The 15,512-nt window shown below is 51.2% G+C and overlaps 1 protein-coding gene across 10 annotated transcripts in view; it reads left to right on the top strand.

The window, feature by feature from the left end:
- Window positions 1-15,512, top strand: part of UNC13A (unc-13 homolog A) — a 92,762-nt gene that overhangs the window by 23,823 nt on the left and 53,427 nt on the right. For all 10 annotated transcript variants that reach the window (XM_065535184.2, XM_074026346.1, XM_065535186.1 and 7 more), the window contains 5 exons: window positions 179-233; window positions 3,337-3,372; window positions 10,000-10,207; window positions 12,475-12,987; window positions 13,489-13,597. In XM_065535184.2, coding sequence (XP_065391256.1) covers window positions 179-233; window positions 3,337-3,372; window positions 10,000-10,207; window positions 12,475-12,987; window positions 13,489-13,597 — 921 coding nt within the window. The remainder of the gene's footprint in view (window positions 1-178; window positions 234-3,336; window positions 3,373-9,999; window positions 10,208-12,474; window positions 12,988-13,488; window positions 13,598-15,512) is intronic.

Genomic DNA, 15,512 nt, shown 5'->3' with positions numbered 1-15,512 from the left:
TGTGTGTGTGTGTATCTTTCTCTCCTTTTCTCTCTTACTCCCTGTATCCTTCTCATAGTGGGGGAGAGAATTTGGGAGGCAGAGGGAAGTCGGGATGGGATGGAACAGAGGACTATCCTGGTCCCCTGGCCTTTGGCCCCTCTGAGATAAGCCCTTTCTCCTTCCCCCACCCCTTCAGTATTCGTTCCAAGATGAGCAAGACAAGCCTCTGCCTGTCCCCAGCAACCAGTGCTGTAAGTACCTCTTGATTCTTCCTTGGGCATCAGCTGAAACACTCATCCCTCCCCTACCCCATGACTGTCCTGTCTAAAGGCTCCTCCAGTCTGGAGATACAAGTCCTGAGAGTGCAGTGTCCACTTACAGTATATTAGAAATTAGCGTTCTGAGGCTAGGCATGGTGGCTCACCCCTGTAATCCCAGCACTTTGGGAGGCCGAGGTCAGGAGTTCGAGACCAGCCTGGCCAACAGGGCACAACCCCATCTCTACTAAAAATACAAAAAAATTGAACAGGCATGGTGGTAGGTGCCTGTAATCCCAGTTACTCAGGAGGCTGAGGCAGGAGAATTGCTTAAACCCAGAAGGCAGAATCTGCAGTGGGCCAAGGTCATGCCACTGCACTCCAGTCTGGGTGACAGAATGAGACTCTGACTCATAAAAAGAAGGAAGGAAAGAGAAAGAGAAAGAAAGAGAGAGAAAGAAAGAAAGAAAGAAAGAAAGAAAGAAAGAAAGAAAGAAAGAAAGAAAGAAAGAAAGAAAGAAAGAGAGAAAGAAAAGAAAGAAAGAAAGAAAGAGGGAGGGAGGGAGGGAAGGAAGGAAGGAAGGGAAGAGTTCTGAGACTTGGGCTTGATGAAAGACAGGGAGGAAGAAAGGAAGGAAGGAAGGGAGAGTTCTGAGACTTGGGCTTGATTCCCACCTTGCTATGTGGTCATGGGCAGGCCAGCGTCCCTCTTCTATATTTAGGGGCCCTCTCTTTGAAATAGTGCATCTGACAGCCCCCTCCCTCTAAGGGCTGTTGGAAGGATCCAGGACATCTAGAGATATGAAAAACACTTCGTAGATGCTTCACTTTCCATTCATCAGATCCTGGATGAGGGCGTATAACTCATTCCACAAACTATTCACGGGGCCAGCACAAACCCCGAGCAGCCTACAGTCAGATGGCGCAGACAGACACAGACAGAAGATCCTGCCAGCACATGTACAATGGCACACGTACAACAGATGAAGGCTGTTTCACTAACCCATTTTCTTAGATGGAGAAACTGAGGCCCAAGAGGAGATGTGATTTACCTAAGGCCACACACCCGGCAAGTGGCAGAGCCAGGATTTGAAACCAGGTCTGAGGGACTCCAACTTTGCTTCCCTTTCCACTGCACCTTGTCTGTTGATGATGATGATCACGTTTCTCTTCCTATTTCCATCAAGGCTGCAGTTGTCAAGATTTTTTTAATCTTCCTGGGCCCTGTCGACACTCAGATGCATCCAGACAAAGTCTTTTCATGGATGGAAGAGCTGTCTCCCTCCTTAAAATGACTTCCCATTGCTTTGTGGTGGAGGAGTAGCAGCAAATCATATAGCCTCAGGACAGAGCTCCCATCTGCTGACACCAAAACCCCACTTCACTCTTCAGCCAACTCCTTCTCCTTTCCATTTACTTTCTTTTCTTCTTCTTCTTCTTCTTCTTTTTTTTTTTTTTTTTTCTGGAGATAGAGTCTCCCTCTGTCACCCAGACTGTACTGCAATGGTACTATCTTGGCTCACTGCAGCCTCTGCCTCCTGGGTTTGGGCGATTCTTGTGACTCAGCCTCTTGAGTAGTGGGGATTACAGGCACATGCCGTCACGCCCAGCTAATTTTTGTATTTTTAGTAGAGATGGGGTTTTGCCATGTTGGCCAGGCTGGTCTCAAATTTTTTACCTCATGTGATCCACCCACCTCAGCTTCCCAAAGTGCTGGGATTACAGGTGTGAGCCACCATGCCTAACCCCTTTCCATTTGCTTTTCCATCTTCCTTTTTTCCCCCCTCACAGCTTTCCCTGTATCTGTGTCTCCCCCACCATGTATCCAGGAGGGTGGTAATGGAGGTGGGGTTGAGGGGGGCTTGGGGAACTCCAGCTGGAGTATCCTGTTTCTACACTAACTTGGGGTGTGATATTGAGAAAGTTCCTTGGCTTCCCTGGCCAGGGAGGAGTCATCACTGCCCCGAAGGAATTACAAACCCCCTCTGGGTGAATGGGGTCATTGAGAGGTTGCAATGGGGGTGGGGCCAGGCAGAGTGGAAGTGGCAAGGCAATGGCAGAGAGTCCCTGGGCAGATGGACTAGAGCCAGGGGCAAGTTCGATTTGGGAAGTGGAGACCACCACTCAGTATTTACCCACAAGTCCTTCCTGGGCGTATTTTGTCACCCCCATTTCCCAGAGGAAGCAGTCAATGGTCAGAGGAGCCAGGATTCTGGTCCAGGACATTTTTCTGAAGTGCCAGGTACTGCACATGATAGGCAAAGGGATTCTCGCCCTGGCCCTGATGCTCAGAGGCTGTGTGACTTTTGGCTGCTCACTGCATCTCTCTGAGCCTCATAGTTTCACCCGTAAAATGAGCAGACCACCCAACAGAGGTGTTTTAAACCTTAGGGTTTCCAATTTAGTGTGTCTTTCCTTATCCAAGAGCTGGGAGAGGAAAAGGGTGGAGACTGGGAGACTGTTAACCCCAGACTTCATAGTCAGAAAACCCTGGGCCCAGATACCCACTTTGTTACTTCCTGACTGAGCCTTTCCTCTCATTGAAAACTGAGCCAGGCTCAGTGGCTCATGCCTGTAAATCACAGCTACTCGGCCTCACATGAGACCAGGTGTTTGAGACCACCCTGGCCAACATAGCAAGACTCCATCTCTACACAAAAAAAACAAAAAGAAAAACCACCAAGAACCAAAACATTAGCTGAACATGGTGGTGGGTGCCTGTAATCCCAGCTACTCGGGAGGCTGAGGTGGGAGGATCACTTGAGCTTGGGAATTGGAGGCTGCAGTGAGCCATGATTGCACCACTCCACTCCAGGCTGGATGACAGAGTGAGACCCTGTTTCAAAAAACAAAAAAAATTAAAGAGAAGAAAAAAATAAACAAACAGGGATATCCCACCTTCCTCCCAAGGTGGAGAGCAGAGACACAGCAAGTGTCAACAATGAAAGTGATACTTAGGAAAGGTACTCAGGACAAGAGGGGCTCTTGGGGTGGGGGGAGCAGATGCAGAGAGTGAGGAGGACCGCAGGGGAGCCCGCTTCCTACACCCACCCCTTTGTCTGCTCCCTTTTATTATTTCTGCCCCTTCTCTTTGTAGGCAACTGGAATTATTTTGGCTGGGGTGAGCAGCACAGTAAGTACTCAGCCTGATTGATGTTCTGGGAGGCCCATGGGAAGGTGGGCACCTTGGTGATCCCAAGGCCCCTCCCCACTATCACACAGGGAAGCAGGGAGCCTGTGACCAGCACATGGGGGCCAGGGGGCTTGGCGAGACCCCTTTCAAGCTTTCCTGTACCCTGTTCGTTAGTGCCTGTCTTGGGAGGCCCGCTGTCTGCTGGGGAGTGGGCACCGTCGTTGGGGTGGGGGGGTTCAGCCTGGAGGAGTGGACATTTAGACCGACAACCTGCCTGTGTCCAGCTGGGTGCTGTGGCCTCCTCCCGCCACTCCCCTTGTATAACCTCACCTCCTCTCCTGTATCCCCTGCCTTTTGGTCTTCCTATCTTCCTTCTCCGCTTGGAAATGGGTCCAGTGTCACTCAGAGGGTAGTGGGTGGCCGGGGTCTCCAACAGAGGGGTGGGCCAGGAACCTCAGGGAGATGCACGCGGAGACCTCACCAACCCCCTAGGCTCCGCCCATACTCACACCTTACCTTTCATCTTCATTTGCTGTCCCAGGGAAGAAGGCAAGCCACGCCCTCCCTAAATTTAATGTCCATTTTTCTTTTTCTTTTTCTTTTTTTTTTATTGAGATGGAGTCTCACTCTGTCACCCAGTCTGGAGGGCAGTGGCACGATCTCGGCTCACTGCAAGCTCCGCCTCCCGGGTTCACGCCATTCTCCTGCCTCAGCCTCCCAAGTAGCTGGGACTACAGGCGCCCACCACCTCGCCCGGCTAGTTTTTTTTTTTTTGTATTTTTTAGTAGAGATGGGGTTTCCCCGGGTTAGCCAGGATGGTCTCGATCTCCTGACCTCGTGATCTGCCCGTCTAGGCCTCCCAAAGTGCTAGGATTACAGGCTTGAGCCACCGCTCCTGGCCAATTTTTTTGTATTTTTAATAGAGACGGGGTTTCACCATGTTGGCCAGGCTGGTTGTGAACTCTTGACTTCAGGTGATCCACCCACCTTGGCCTCCCAAAGGGTTGGGATTACAAGTTTGAGCCACTGTGCCCGGCCTCCTGTGAGAATCTAATGCCACCGCTGATCTGACAGGAGGCGGAACTCAGGCGGTAATGTGAGTGATGGGGAGCAACTGTAAATACAGATGAGGCCGGGCGCGGTGGCTCAAGCCTGTAATCCCAGCACTTTGGGAGGCCGAGGCGGGCGGATCACAAGGTCAGGAGATCGAGACCACAGTGAAACCCCGTCTCTACTAAAAAAAATACAAAAAAAATAGCCGGGCGCGGTGGCGGGCGCCTGTAGTCCCAGCTACTCAGGAGGCTGAGGCAGGAGAATGGCGGGAACCCGGGAGGCGGAGCTTGCAGTGAGCCGAGATCGCGCCACTGCACTCCAGCCTGGGCAACAGCGTGAGACTCCGTCTCAAAAAAAAAAAAAAAAATACAGATGAAACTTCTCTCACTCACCCAACCGCCGCCCACCTCCTGCTGTGCGGCCCAGCTCCTAACAGGCCACAGACCAGACCCGTGCCCTAAGGAGTTGCTCCCTTTCTCCCATACCCTGCCTCTTCTAGAGAGACCCAGTCCTCTATTCTCTTTTTTTTTTTTTTTTTTTTTTTTGAGATGGAGTCTCGCTCTGTCACCCAGACTGGAGTACAGTGGTGCGATCTCTGCTCACTGCAACCTCCACCTCCCGGGTTCAAGCAATTCTCCTGCCTCAGCCTCCTGAGTAGCTGGGATTACAGGTGCATGCCACTATGCCTGGCTAATTTTTGTATTTTTAGTAGAGATGGGGTTTCACCATGTTGGCCAGGCTGGTCTTGAACTCCTGACCTCAAGCAATCCTCCTGTCTCGGCCTCCCAAAGTGCTGGGATTACAGGTGTGAGTTACCATGCCTGGCCAGTCCTCTATTCTGAGGATAAATCTGCCTCCTTCTCTCTTCTCCACCAACTGGGAAGTCCTTCACTCCTTCCTTATATCCTGGTGGACAAACCTATCTCCAGGACCAGTGAAACTGTTGACAAACACTTTGGTCCACCACAATTTATCAAAAACGAGTTGGTTAAAAATCAATTTAGGGCCGGGTACGGTGGCTCACGCCTGTAATCCCAGCACTTTGGGAGGCCGAGGCGGGCGGATCACGAGGTCAGATCATGATCTGAGCTGAGATCGCACCACTGCACTCCAGCCTGGGCGACAGAGCGAGACTCCAACTCAAAAAAAAAAAAAATCAATTTAGGCCAGCCACAGTGGCTTACACCTACAATTCCAACACTTTGGGAGGCTGAGGCGGGAGGATTGCTTGAGCCCCAAAGTTTGAAATCAGCCCGGGCAACACAGCAAGACCCCACCGCTACAAAAAAAAAAAAAAAAAAAGCCAGGTGTGGTGGTGTGCCCCTGTAGTCCCAGCTATTCAGGAGGCTGAGGCGGGAGGACTGCTTGAGCCCAGGAGGTCAAGGGTGCAATAAGCCATCATTGTGCGGCTGCACTTCAGCCTAGGCAACAGTGTGAGACCCCATTTCTAAAAAATAAATATATTAAAATAAATAAATAAATAGATAAATAAAATCAATTTCACCAAAATGAATGCTTGGCAGACAGGGCAAGCTTGATAACAACCAACTTGCCACAAACGAACAGTATGGTCAAAAGCAAAGACAGGCCAGGCACGGCAGCTCACGCCATAATCCCAGTACTTTGGGAGGCCAAGGTAGGCAGATTACTTGAGGTCAGGAGTTTGACACCAGCCTGGCCAACAGGATGAAACCTGGTCACTACTAAAAATACAAAAACTAGCCAGGCATGGTGGTGCATGCCTGTAATCCCAGCTACTCGGGAGGCTGAGTCAGGAGAATCATTTGAACCTGGGAGGTGGAGGCTGCAATGAGCTGAGATTGCATCATTGTACTCTAGCCTGGGTGACAGAGCGAGACTCCTTCTTAAAAAAAAAAACCCGGCCGGGCGCGGTGGCTCAAGCCTGTAATCCCAGCACTTTGGGAGGCCGAGACGGGTGGATCACGAGGTCAAGAGATCGAGACCATCCTGGCAAACACGGAGAAGCCCCGTCTCTACTAAAAAATACCAAAATAACTAGCTGGGCGAGGTGGCGGGCGCCTGTAGTCCCAGCTACTCGGGAGGCTGAGGCAGGAGAATGGCCTAAACCTGGTAGACGGAGCTTGCAGTGAGCCGAGATCTGGCCACTGCACTCCAGCCTGGGCAACAGAGCAATACTCCGTCTCAAAAAAAAAAAAAAAAAAACCCTTGGCCAGGTGCGGTGGCTCACGCCTGTAATCCCAGCACTTTGGGAGGCCGAGACGGGCGGATCACGAGGTCAGGAGATCGAGACCATCCTGGCTAACCCGGTGAAACCCCGTCTCTACTAAAAGATACAAAAAACTAGCCAGGCGAGGTGGCGGGCGCCTGTAGTCCCAGCTACTCGGGAGGCTGAGGCAGGAGAATGGCGGGAACCCGGGAGGCGGAGCTTGCAGTGAGCCGAGATCGTGCCACTGCACTCCAGCCTGGGCGATAGAGCGAGACTCCGTCTCAAAAAAATAAATAAATAAATAAATAACCCGGCCGGGAGCGGTGGCTCAAGCCTGTAATCCCAGCACTTTGGGAGGCCGAGGCGGGCAGATCACGAGGTCAGGAGATCGAGACCATCCTGGCTAACACGGTGAAACCATGTCTCTACTAAAAATACAAAAAAATTAGCCAGGCATGGTGGCGGGCGCCTGTAGTCCTAGCTACTCGGGAGGCTGAGGCAGGAGAATGGCGTGAACCCGGGAGGCGGAGCTTGCAGTGAGCCGAAATCGCACCACTGCACTCCAGCCTGGGCGACAGAGCGAGACTCCGTCTCAAAAAAAAAAAAAAAAAAAAACCCAAAAACCAAACAAACAGAACAAAACACCAATGCAGCTAAAGCTGATAGATAATTGGGTCAAAAAGGAAAGACAATTGAGCTAAAAACAGACCACTGGGTCAAAACAAAAGTGGTTGAAAATAGCCAGAAGCAGGCAATTTAGTCAAGAGCTACTTAAGAAAGCAGAGCCTGGGCAAAAGCAAAAAGAATCCAATTCAAAGTAATTTACCCTTCATAAGCAGATAATTTGTCAGGGGGAAAAAAAAAAAACTGGGTGAACATGTGCACAGCCTCATGCAATTTGGCTGGAAACATCTCAGCCCGGTCAAGGACAATTGGGTAGAAAGAATGCTGGCCGGCCAAGGTGGCTCATGCCTGTAATCCCAGCACTTTGGGAGGCTGAGGCGGGAAGATTGCTTGAGCCCAGGAGTTCAAGATCAGCCTGGGCAATATAGCAAGATCCCATCTCTACAAAATAATAAGTAAATAAAATTAGCTGGGCGTGGTGGTGTGTACCTGTGGTCCCAGGTACTCTGTAGTCTGAGGTGGGAGGATCTCTCGAGCCCAGGAGGTCGAGGCTTCAGTGAGCTATGAAAGTGCCACTGCACTCCAGCCCAAGTGAGAGAGACTCTGTCTAAATGAATGGATGAATACAGCAAAAGTCTGAAGGTTTCACTCATTGCTCTGAGACTTTGGGGTCTGGGCGTTTCTTCATTTTTTTACATCCTCTTCCCCTACCCCATACTTCTCATGTTTTCTTCATGGACTACTTTTTTTTTTTTTTTTTTTTTTTTTTGATACAGGGTCTCATTCTGTCGCCCAGACTGCAGTGCAGTGGCGTAATCATAGTTCACTGCTACCTCGATCTCCTGGGCTCAAGCAATGCTCCTGCTGTAGCCTCCCAAATAGCTGGGACTACAAGCGCCCACCACCACACCCAGCTAATTTTTAAATTTTTTAAAGAGATGGGGTCTTACTCCATCCTGGCTAACACAGTGAAACCCCGTCTCTACTAAAAATACAAAAAATTAGCCGGACGTGGTGGCAGGCGCCTGTAGTCCCAGCTATTCTGGAGGCTGAGGCAGGAGAGCTTGCAGTGAGCGGAGCTTGTGCCACTGCACTCCAGCCTGGGCAACAGAGTGAGACTCTGTCTCAAAAAAAAAAAAAAAAAAAAAAAAAGATGGGGTCTTGCTGTTGCCCAGGCTGATCTTGAACTCCTGGGCTCAAGTGATCCTCCTGCCTTGGCCTCCCAAAGTGCTGAGATTACAGGCATGAGCCACTGCACCTGGCCCATGGACTACATTTTACTTTACTTTTATTTTATTTTGTTTTTTGGAGACAGGCTCTGTGTCACCCAGCCTGGAGTGCAGAGGTGTGATCTTGGCTTGTGGCAGCCTCCGCCTCCTGGGTTCAAAAGATTCTCCTGCCTCATCCTCCCAAGGAGTTGGGATTACAGGCACCTGCCACCACACCCGGCTAATTTTTGTATTTTTAGTAGAGACAGGGTTTTGGTATGTTGCCCAGGCTGGTCTCGAACTCCTGGCCTCAGGTAATCTGCCCGCCTTGGCCTCCCAAAGTGCTGAGATTATAGGTGTGAGCCACTGTGCCCAGCCTTTGCTTTACTTTTATCATTCTTTTTTTTTTTTTTTTTTTTTTTTGAGACGGAGTCTCGCTCTGTCGCCCAGGCTGGAGTGCAGTGGCGCGATCTCGGCTCACTGCAAGCTCCGCCTCCCAGGTTCACGCCATTCTCCTGCCTCAGCCTCCCGAGTAGCTGGGACTACAGGCGCCCACAACCGCGCCCGGCTAATTTTTTGTATTTTTAGTAGAGACGGGGTTTCACCGTGGTCTCGATCTCCTGACCTTGTGATCCGCCCGCCTCGGCCTCCCAAAGTGCTGGGATTACAGGCGTGAGCCACCGCGCCCGGCCCTACTTTTATCATTCTTTTTAATTAAAAAAATTAAAAAGATTGCATTATTGAAATCTTTTTTTTTCAGAAGGTACAGCAAAGAATAAAGAAGAAAATGTACAATCCCCAATTATGCCACCACCCAGACATGTGGCTTTTAGAATTGGAATTTTTTTTTTAGGATTTAGAAAACAAACTGTTCTTTTTTCTAAGGAAACCAAACTAAACCAAAATATCTTTTAGTTCTTATTAAACATGAAGTTTGGCAACTCTACCATATTCCATTTTAGCAATAGATTCTGAGTGTGTGGTGGTTTTGCCAAGCTAAGAATCTAATCCTTTTTTGAAACAGACAGAACCATGTCTCAGCATCTTCTTAGTTCTTGTACATGTAAGTTCAGGTCTGGGGTCCTCACCCTCAGATATCAGGAAATCTCTAAGGGTTAAAGGGCATTCCCTCCACCTTGAACTCCTGATCGTCCTCCAACTTCCTCCTGTTTGTGTGACTCCTGTTATGGAAACTAACTGTCCAGCGGAAAAAAATCCTATCTCATTTTCAGAGATCCTGACCTTGAACAAAGCTGTTCCTCTCATTTGAGCTGAAGGATGCCCTCTATTTTGTCCCTGTTTTCTTCACCTTGGAGAACCGACACTAGCACCTAGACTGTAGGTCCAATTTGACCCACATAAAGCAAAGTAGGGTTTTCACCTCCCTTGCTCTGAAGCCTAAATCTCTATTAACATGACCCACAATTCTTTATCCATACTAGTAAAAAATTCTCTTCTTCAGTAGCAGCACCCTAAGTCTGGGAAACTATATTGGCCCCCATCATGTGCACTCTTTCTTCCTCACCCTCTTCCCATACCTCCTCTCTCTTCCAGACGATGACCCCGACAGTGCAGTGGATGATCGCGACAGTGACTACCGCAGTGAAACGAGCAACAGCATCCCGCCGCCCTATTACACTACGTCGCAACCCAACGCCTCAGTCCACCAGTATTCTGTTCGCCCACCACCCCTGGGCTCCCGGGAATCCTACAGCGACTCCATGCACAGTTATGAGGAGTTCTCTGAGCCGCAGGCCCTCAGGTAGGTGCCGTGGAGAGCAGTGTGCACGTGTATGAGGGTCCTGCTGTGTCTCCTGGAGTAGAGAGAGAGGTTGGGGGCTGGACGGAGCTGGAGGTGGAGTTCCAGGAGGGCAGAATTCACATTTTCTTGTGGGAATGAGCCCTTTTTCTCTTTTCCTTTTTTTTTTTTAAGACGGAGTCTTGCTCTGTCACCCAGGCTGGAGTGCAGTGGCACCATCTCGGCTCACTGCAACCTCCGCCACCCAGGTTCAAGCGATTCTCCTGCCTCACCTCCTGATTACAGGCACACGCCACCACCAAGCCTGGCTAATTTTTGTACTTTTAGTAGAGACAAGGTTTCACCATGTTGGTCAGGCTGGTCTCAAACTCCTGACCTCAAGTGATCCGCCCACCTCGGCCTCCCACAGTGCTAGGATTACAGGGGTGAACCACTGCACCCAGCCTCTTTCTTTTTTTTTATTTTTGTATTTTATTTTATTTTATTTTTTTTTGAGACGGAGTGTGGCTGTGTCACCCAGGCTGGAGTGCAGTGGCCGGATCTCAGCTCACTGCAAGCTCCGCCTCCCGGGTTCACGCCATTCTCCTGCCTCTGCCTCCTGAGTAACTGGGACTACAGGCACCCGCCACCTCGCCCGGCTAGTTTTTTGTATTTTTCAGTAGAGACGGGGTTTCACCGTGTTAGCCAGGATAGTCTCGATCTCCTGACCTCGTGATCCGCCCGTCTCGGCCTCCCAAAGTGCTGGGATTACAGGCTTGAGCCACCGCTCCCGGCCCAGCCTCTTTCTTTACCCAAAAGCTTGCAAGAAAATTCTACACAGCCAGGCATGGTGGCTGGAGTGCAATGGCACCATCGTGACTTACTGCAGCCTTGAACTCCTGGGCTCAAGCGATCCTCCCACCTCAGCCTCCCCAGTAGCTGGGACTACAGGCACAGGCCACCACACCAAGCTAATTTATTTTTATTTTTTTGTAGAGATGGGGGTCTTGTTCCATCGCCCGGGCTGGTGTTGAACCCCTTTTTATTCCTCTAGCATCCCTACGGCTGGCCAGGGAAGAGGGTCCCAGGCACTAAGATTGGAGGAGGTATCTAATCAGGAGATGATAAAGTTTGTTGAGTGACTAAGTGAATGATTAGAAGAGGGCTGAGTGGCGGCCCCTATGTTCCCCTGCCTGCACTTAGACAGAGACAGATATTCCTATTGATGCTGAGCACGATCCTGGGTTCATATAAGCAGCATATAACCGAGGGCCTGACCTGGCCAGAGAATGGGGGGCATTCGCACGAGTAAGTGATGTTTCAGTGGGTACCAGAGGATGGGTAGGAGTTTTCTAGATAAAGCAGACAAGGAAGAGACCATGGCAAGTACACAGGTTTATGGTGTTGGAGAGACAATGACGTAGCCAGTGTGGCTGGAATGGAGGAGGTGGGGAGAAGTGGAGGGAGGTATGCAGGGGGAGTTTGGAGGGTATGGGCCACGCAGGGCTAGCACAGATTTTATTGCAAGGCACTAGGGAGCCATGGTAGGATTTAGAGCAGGGGAGGGAGGTGATTGGATTTACGACTCCCTGTGGCTTCCAAGGGAAGCAGGAACTGTGGGGACAGCATCTGGTAGAGACAGCAGAGGCTGGCCTGGGGTGGGGCCGAGGGTACAGGGAAGTGAATGTATTTTCTATACTTTTTCGAGGTGGAGGCCAGGAGACGTGCTGCAGGGCTGTGGTGATGGCGCTGACCCTGAGTTCCCAGCACAGTCAATTGCCTGTCTTCCACAGACCGCAAATGCCACAAAAGCGGGGAATTTTTTTTTTTTTTTTTGAGATGGAGTTTCACTGTTGTTGCCCAGGCTGGAGTGCAATGGCATGATCCCAGCTCACTGCAACCTCCGCCTCCCGGGTTCAAGTGATTCTTCTGCCTCAGCCTCCTGAGTAGCTGGGATTACAGGCATATGGCACCACGCCCAGCTAATTTTTTGTATTTTTAGTAGAGACAGAGTTTCACCATGTTGGCCACGCTGGTCTTGAACTCCTGACCTCAGGTGATCTGCCCACCTCAGCCTCCCTAAGTGCTGGGATTCCAGGCGTGAGCCACTGTGCCCGGCCAAAAGGGGGAATTTTTATTTTTTCTGATCATGGCTGTGTTTTCTGGCCCCTGGAGCAGGACGTGGCACAGAGTAGGTACTTAATCGGTGATGAGTCAATGCCTGTGTGACTGGGGCTCAGGTGGGCAGTGACTCGGTACCCCAGCGCCTGAACCCTGTTTCATCCCCACAGCCCCACAGGTAGCAGCCGCTACGCCTCCTCAGCGGAGCTGAGCCAGGGAAGCTCTCAGCTGAGTGAGGACTTCGACCCCGACGAGCACAGCCTGCAGGGCTCCGAGATGGAGGACGAGCGGGACCGGGACTCCTACCACTCCTGCCACAGCTCGGTCAGCTATCACAAAGACTCACCTCGCTGGGACCAGGATGAGGAGGAGCTGGAGGAGGACCTGGAGGACTTCCTGGAGGAGGAGGAGCTGCCTGAAGACGAGGAGGAGCTGGAGGAGGAGGAGGAGGTGCCTGACGATTTGGGCAGCTATGCCCAGCGTGAAGAGGTGGCTGTGGCTGAGCCCAAAGACTTCAAACGCATCAGCCTCCCGCCAGCTGCCCCAGGGAAGGAGGACAAGACCCCATTGGCACCCACCGAGGCCCCCGACACGGCCAAGGTGGCCCCCAAGCCAGCCACACCCGAGGAGGTGCCTGCAGCTGAGCAGATCCCTGAGGCTGAGCCCCCCAAGGCTGAGGAGAGGTAACAGGAGGGGACCAAGGGGCCAGAGGGGCTGCCAGAAGGTCACAGGGTCAATAGGGCTGTGATGGGGTCAGTGTGAACCTGGGCAGTTGCCAGGGCTGAAGTTGTCACAGGCCCTTGGGTTTCTTAAAGGGATCAGAGGTGACAGAGCAGAGTACAGGGGTCAAAGAGGGTTCAGGGGCGTCATGAAGGGGTCTTAGAGGTTGTGACCTTAGGGGTTGCTGGGCTCAGGGAGGTCAAGATCCTGGGTAAATGGGGTGCCAGAGGGACTGGGCTGGTGAAAAGGAAGCTGGGGAACAGTGAAGTGTCAGAGAAGCGTTGGGTGTGTGGGAAGGGGTGAGGGGCACCGAGGTGGGCCAGGGGACACAGGTGGGTCCCCATGTCTTTGAGGGGTCAGAGATACCATGGGGAGCCGTGCATCACTTTCACAGCTGGAGGGTCGAGGGAAGGTCAGGAGTCACGGAGAGCCAGCCCGGAGCCTCATAGCGTTCCCTGCCTCAGTTTCAGGCCGAGAGAGGATGAGGAAGGCCAGGAGGGGCAGGACTCCATGTCCAGGGCCAAGGCCAACTGGCTGCGTGCCTTCAACAAGGTGCGGATGCAGCTGCAGGAGGTGAGTGACACGCCCAGCCATGCCCCTGCCACACTCAGCCAGGCCATGCCCAATGCCACGCCCACACATGGTTTGGCCACACCCACACCTAAATTGGCCACGCCCAACACCCCACCTGCACCCAAGCCTAGCCTGGGGATGCCGAGTGCAGTCCGCACACTGTGCCCATGCAACACCCACCCTGACCCTTCCTTAGCTACGCACGCACACAGCCCAGGGTATCCCCATGACCTGTCCACACTAGCTTGGCTATGCCCACTCTCAAACCCCACACCAAGTCTGGCCCCACCCATCCCCAGCCCAACCTCCTCCCCAGTGTCAGCCTGGGGTTTCTAAGTCAAGAGGGAGGAGAGAAAACTGGGGCTGAAACAGGGCTGAAGTCATGGTTAGAGATCAAGGTCAGGGTTAGTTCAGCTATCAAAGATCAGAGGTCAGGGTTAGAATTGGTGTTAGGCAAAGGGGTCAGTGCTTAGGGTCAAATTGGAAGTCATCGTCAGGGTTAGGGAAAGGTCTGGGGCCGGGTCAGTAGGGGAGTAGGAATCAAGGGAAGGAATTAGCATCAGGGTCAAGGTGACTGTTCAGATGGGCAGCAGGATTGAGGCCATTGATTTATTCTTTCATTCAGCTCACCCTGGGCTGGGGACAGCTGTGTTGCTCTCCAGGGTTACCCTCCAAACTGCAGTAGGCTTGGCAGGAGGAGATTCTAAACAGGCTTCCAGAGGTTTAGACCATCAAATATCAGAGCCACAAAAATACCAAACGAAATTTCTCATCAGTTTTAAAATAGAAATCTATTTTTTGACTCAGCGATACATACATATGGTTCTAAATTAGACAGATGGAAGAGTACACAGTGAAAAGGCTATTGGATAACTTTCACTAAATTGAAAAAATAGCAGCTACTACTGGAACTATGTGATATACAAGAAAAACAAACTATGGAACTAGTAATATGACAAGAAAAAGACACATGGAGGGCTCTCTGGGTTTCATAGGAAAAGCATAAAACTAATCCAAGGCAATCAGGAAAACTCCCTGGAGGAGATGACACTTAAGGAAAAGTGACATCCAAAATATTTCAACAATATTTCAGGAGCTCACGCCTGTAATCCCAGCAATTTGGGAGGTTGAGACGGGAGGATCACCTGAACTCAGGAGTTTGAGACCAGCCTGGGCAACGTAGTGAGACCTCATCTCTAAAAGAAAAAAAAAAATTCAGAGCTGGGCATAGTGGCTCACGCCTGTGATCCCAGCCCTTTGGGAGGCTGAGGTGGGTGGATCACCTGAGGTCAGGGGTTCAAGACCAGCGTGGCCAACATAGTGAAACCCCATCTCTACTAAAAATACAAAAAATTAGCTGGGCGTGGTGGTGGGCGCCTGTAATCCCAGCTACTAGGGAGGCTGAGGCAGGAGAATCGCTTGAACCCAGGAGGCAGAGGTTGCAGTAAGCTGAGATTGCACCACTGCACTCTAGCCTAGGCAACAAAAGGGAAACTCCATCTCAAAAATATTTCGGGAGCTGAGTGTGGTGGCTCATGCGTGTAGTCCCAGCTACTCAGGAGGCTGAAGCAGGAAGATATATGAGGCCGGCAGTTCAAGACCAGTCTGGGCAATATAGCAAGACCCTGTCTTTAAAAAAACCAAACACACCCTCAATATTTCAGAACAGAAGAGTACTGCCTGTCTTCCTCATAGGACTCCCCCATGTTAACCCTTTAGTTACAAGATGGAGGGAAGGTAGGGGGCATAGACCCCGGCTCTATGCTGAGACCTGAATGATAAATAGAGGCTGGTTGGCTGCAGAAGGTGGAAAGAGGTACAAGCTGAAGTCACAACTCCTGGAAAGGGCCCGGGGCCAGAGAGCAGATGAACAAGTGAGACTGTAGGGGGTTTAGGGAATAAGCAATGAAGAGAC

The sequence above is a fragment of the Macaca fascicularis genome, chromosome 19 (assembly GCF_037993035.2).
Source record: "Macaca fascicularis isolate 582-1 chromosome 19, T2T-MFA8v1.1".
Classification (NCBI taxonomy): Eukaryota; Metazoa; Chordata; class Mammalia; order Primates; family Cercopithecidae; genus Macaca; species Macaca fascicularis.
The sequence above is the reverse complement of the archived record's forward strand: the minus strand, read 5'-3'. Positions and strand labels throughout refer to the sequence as shown.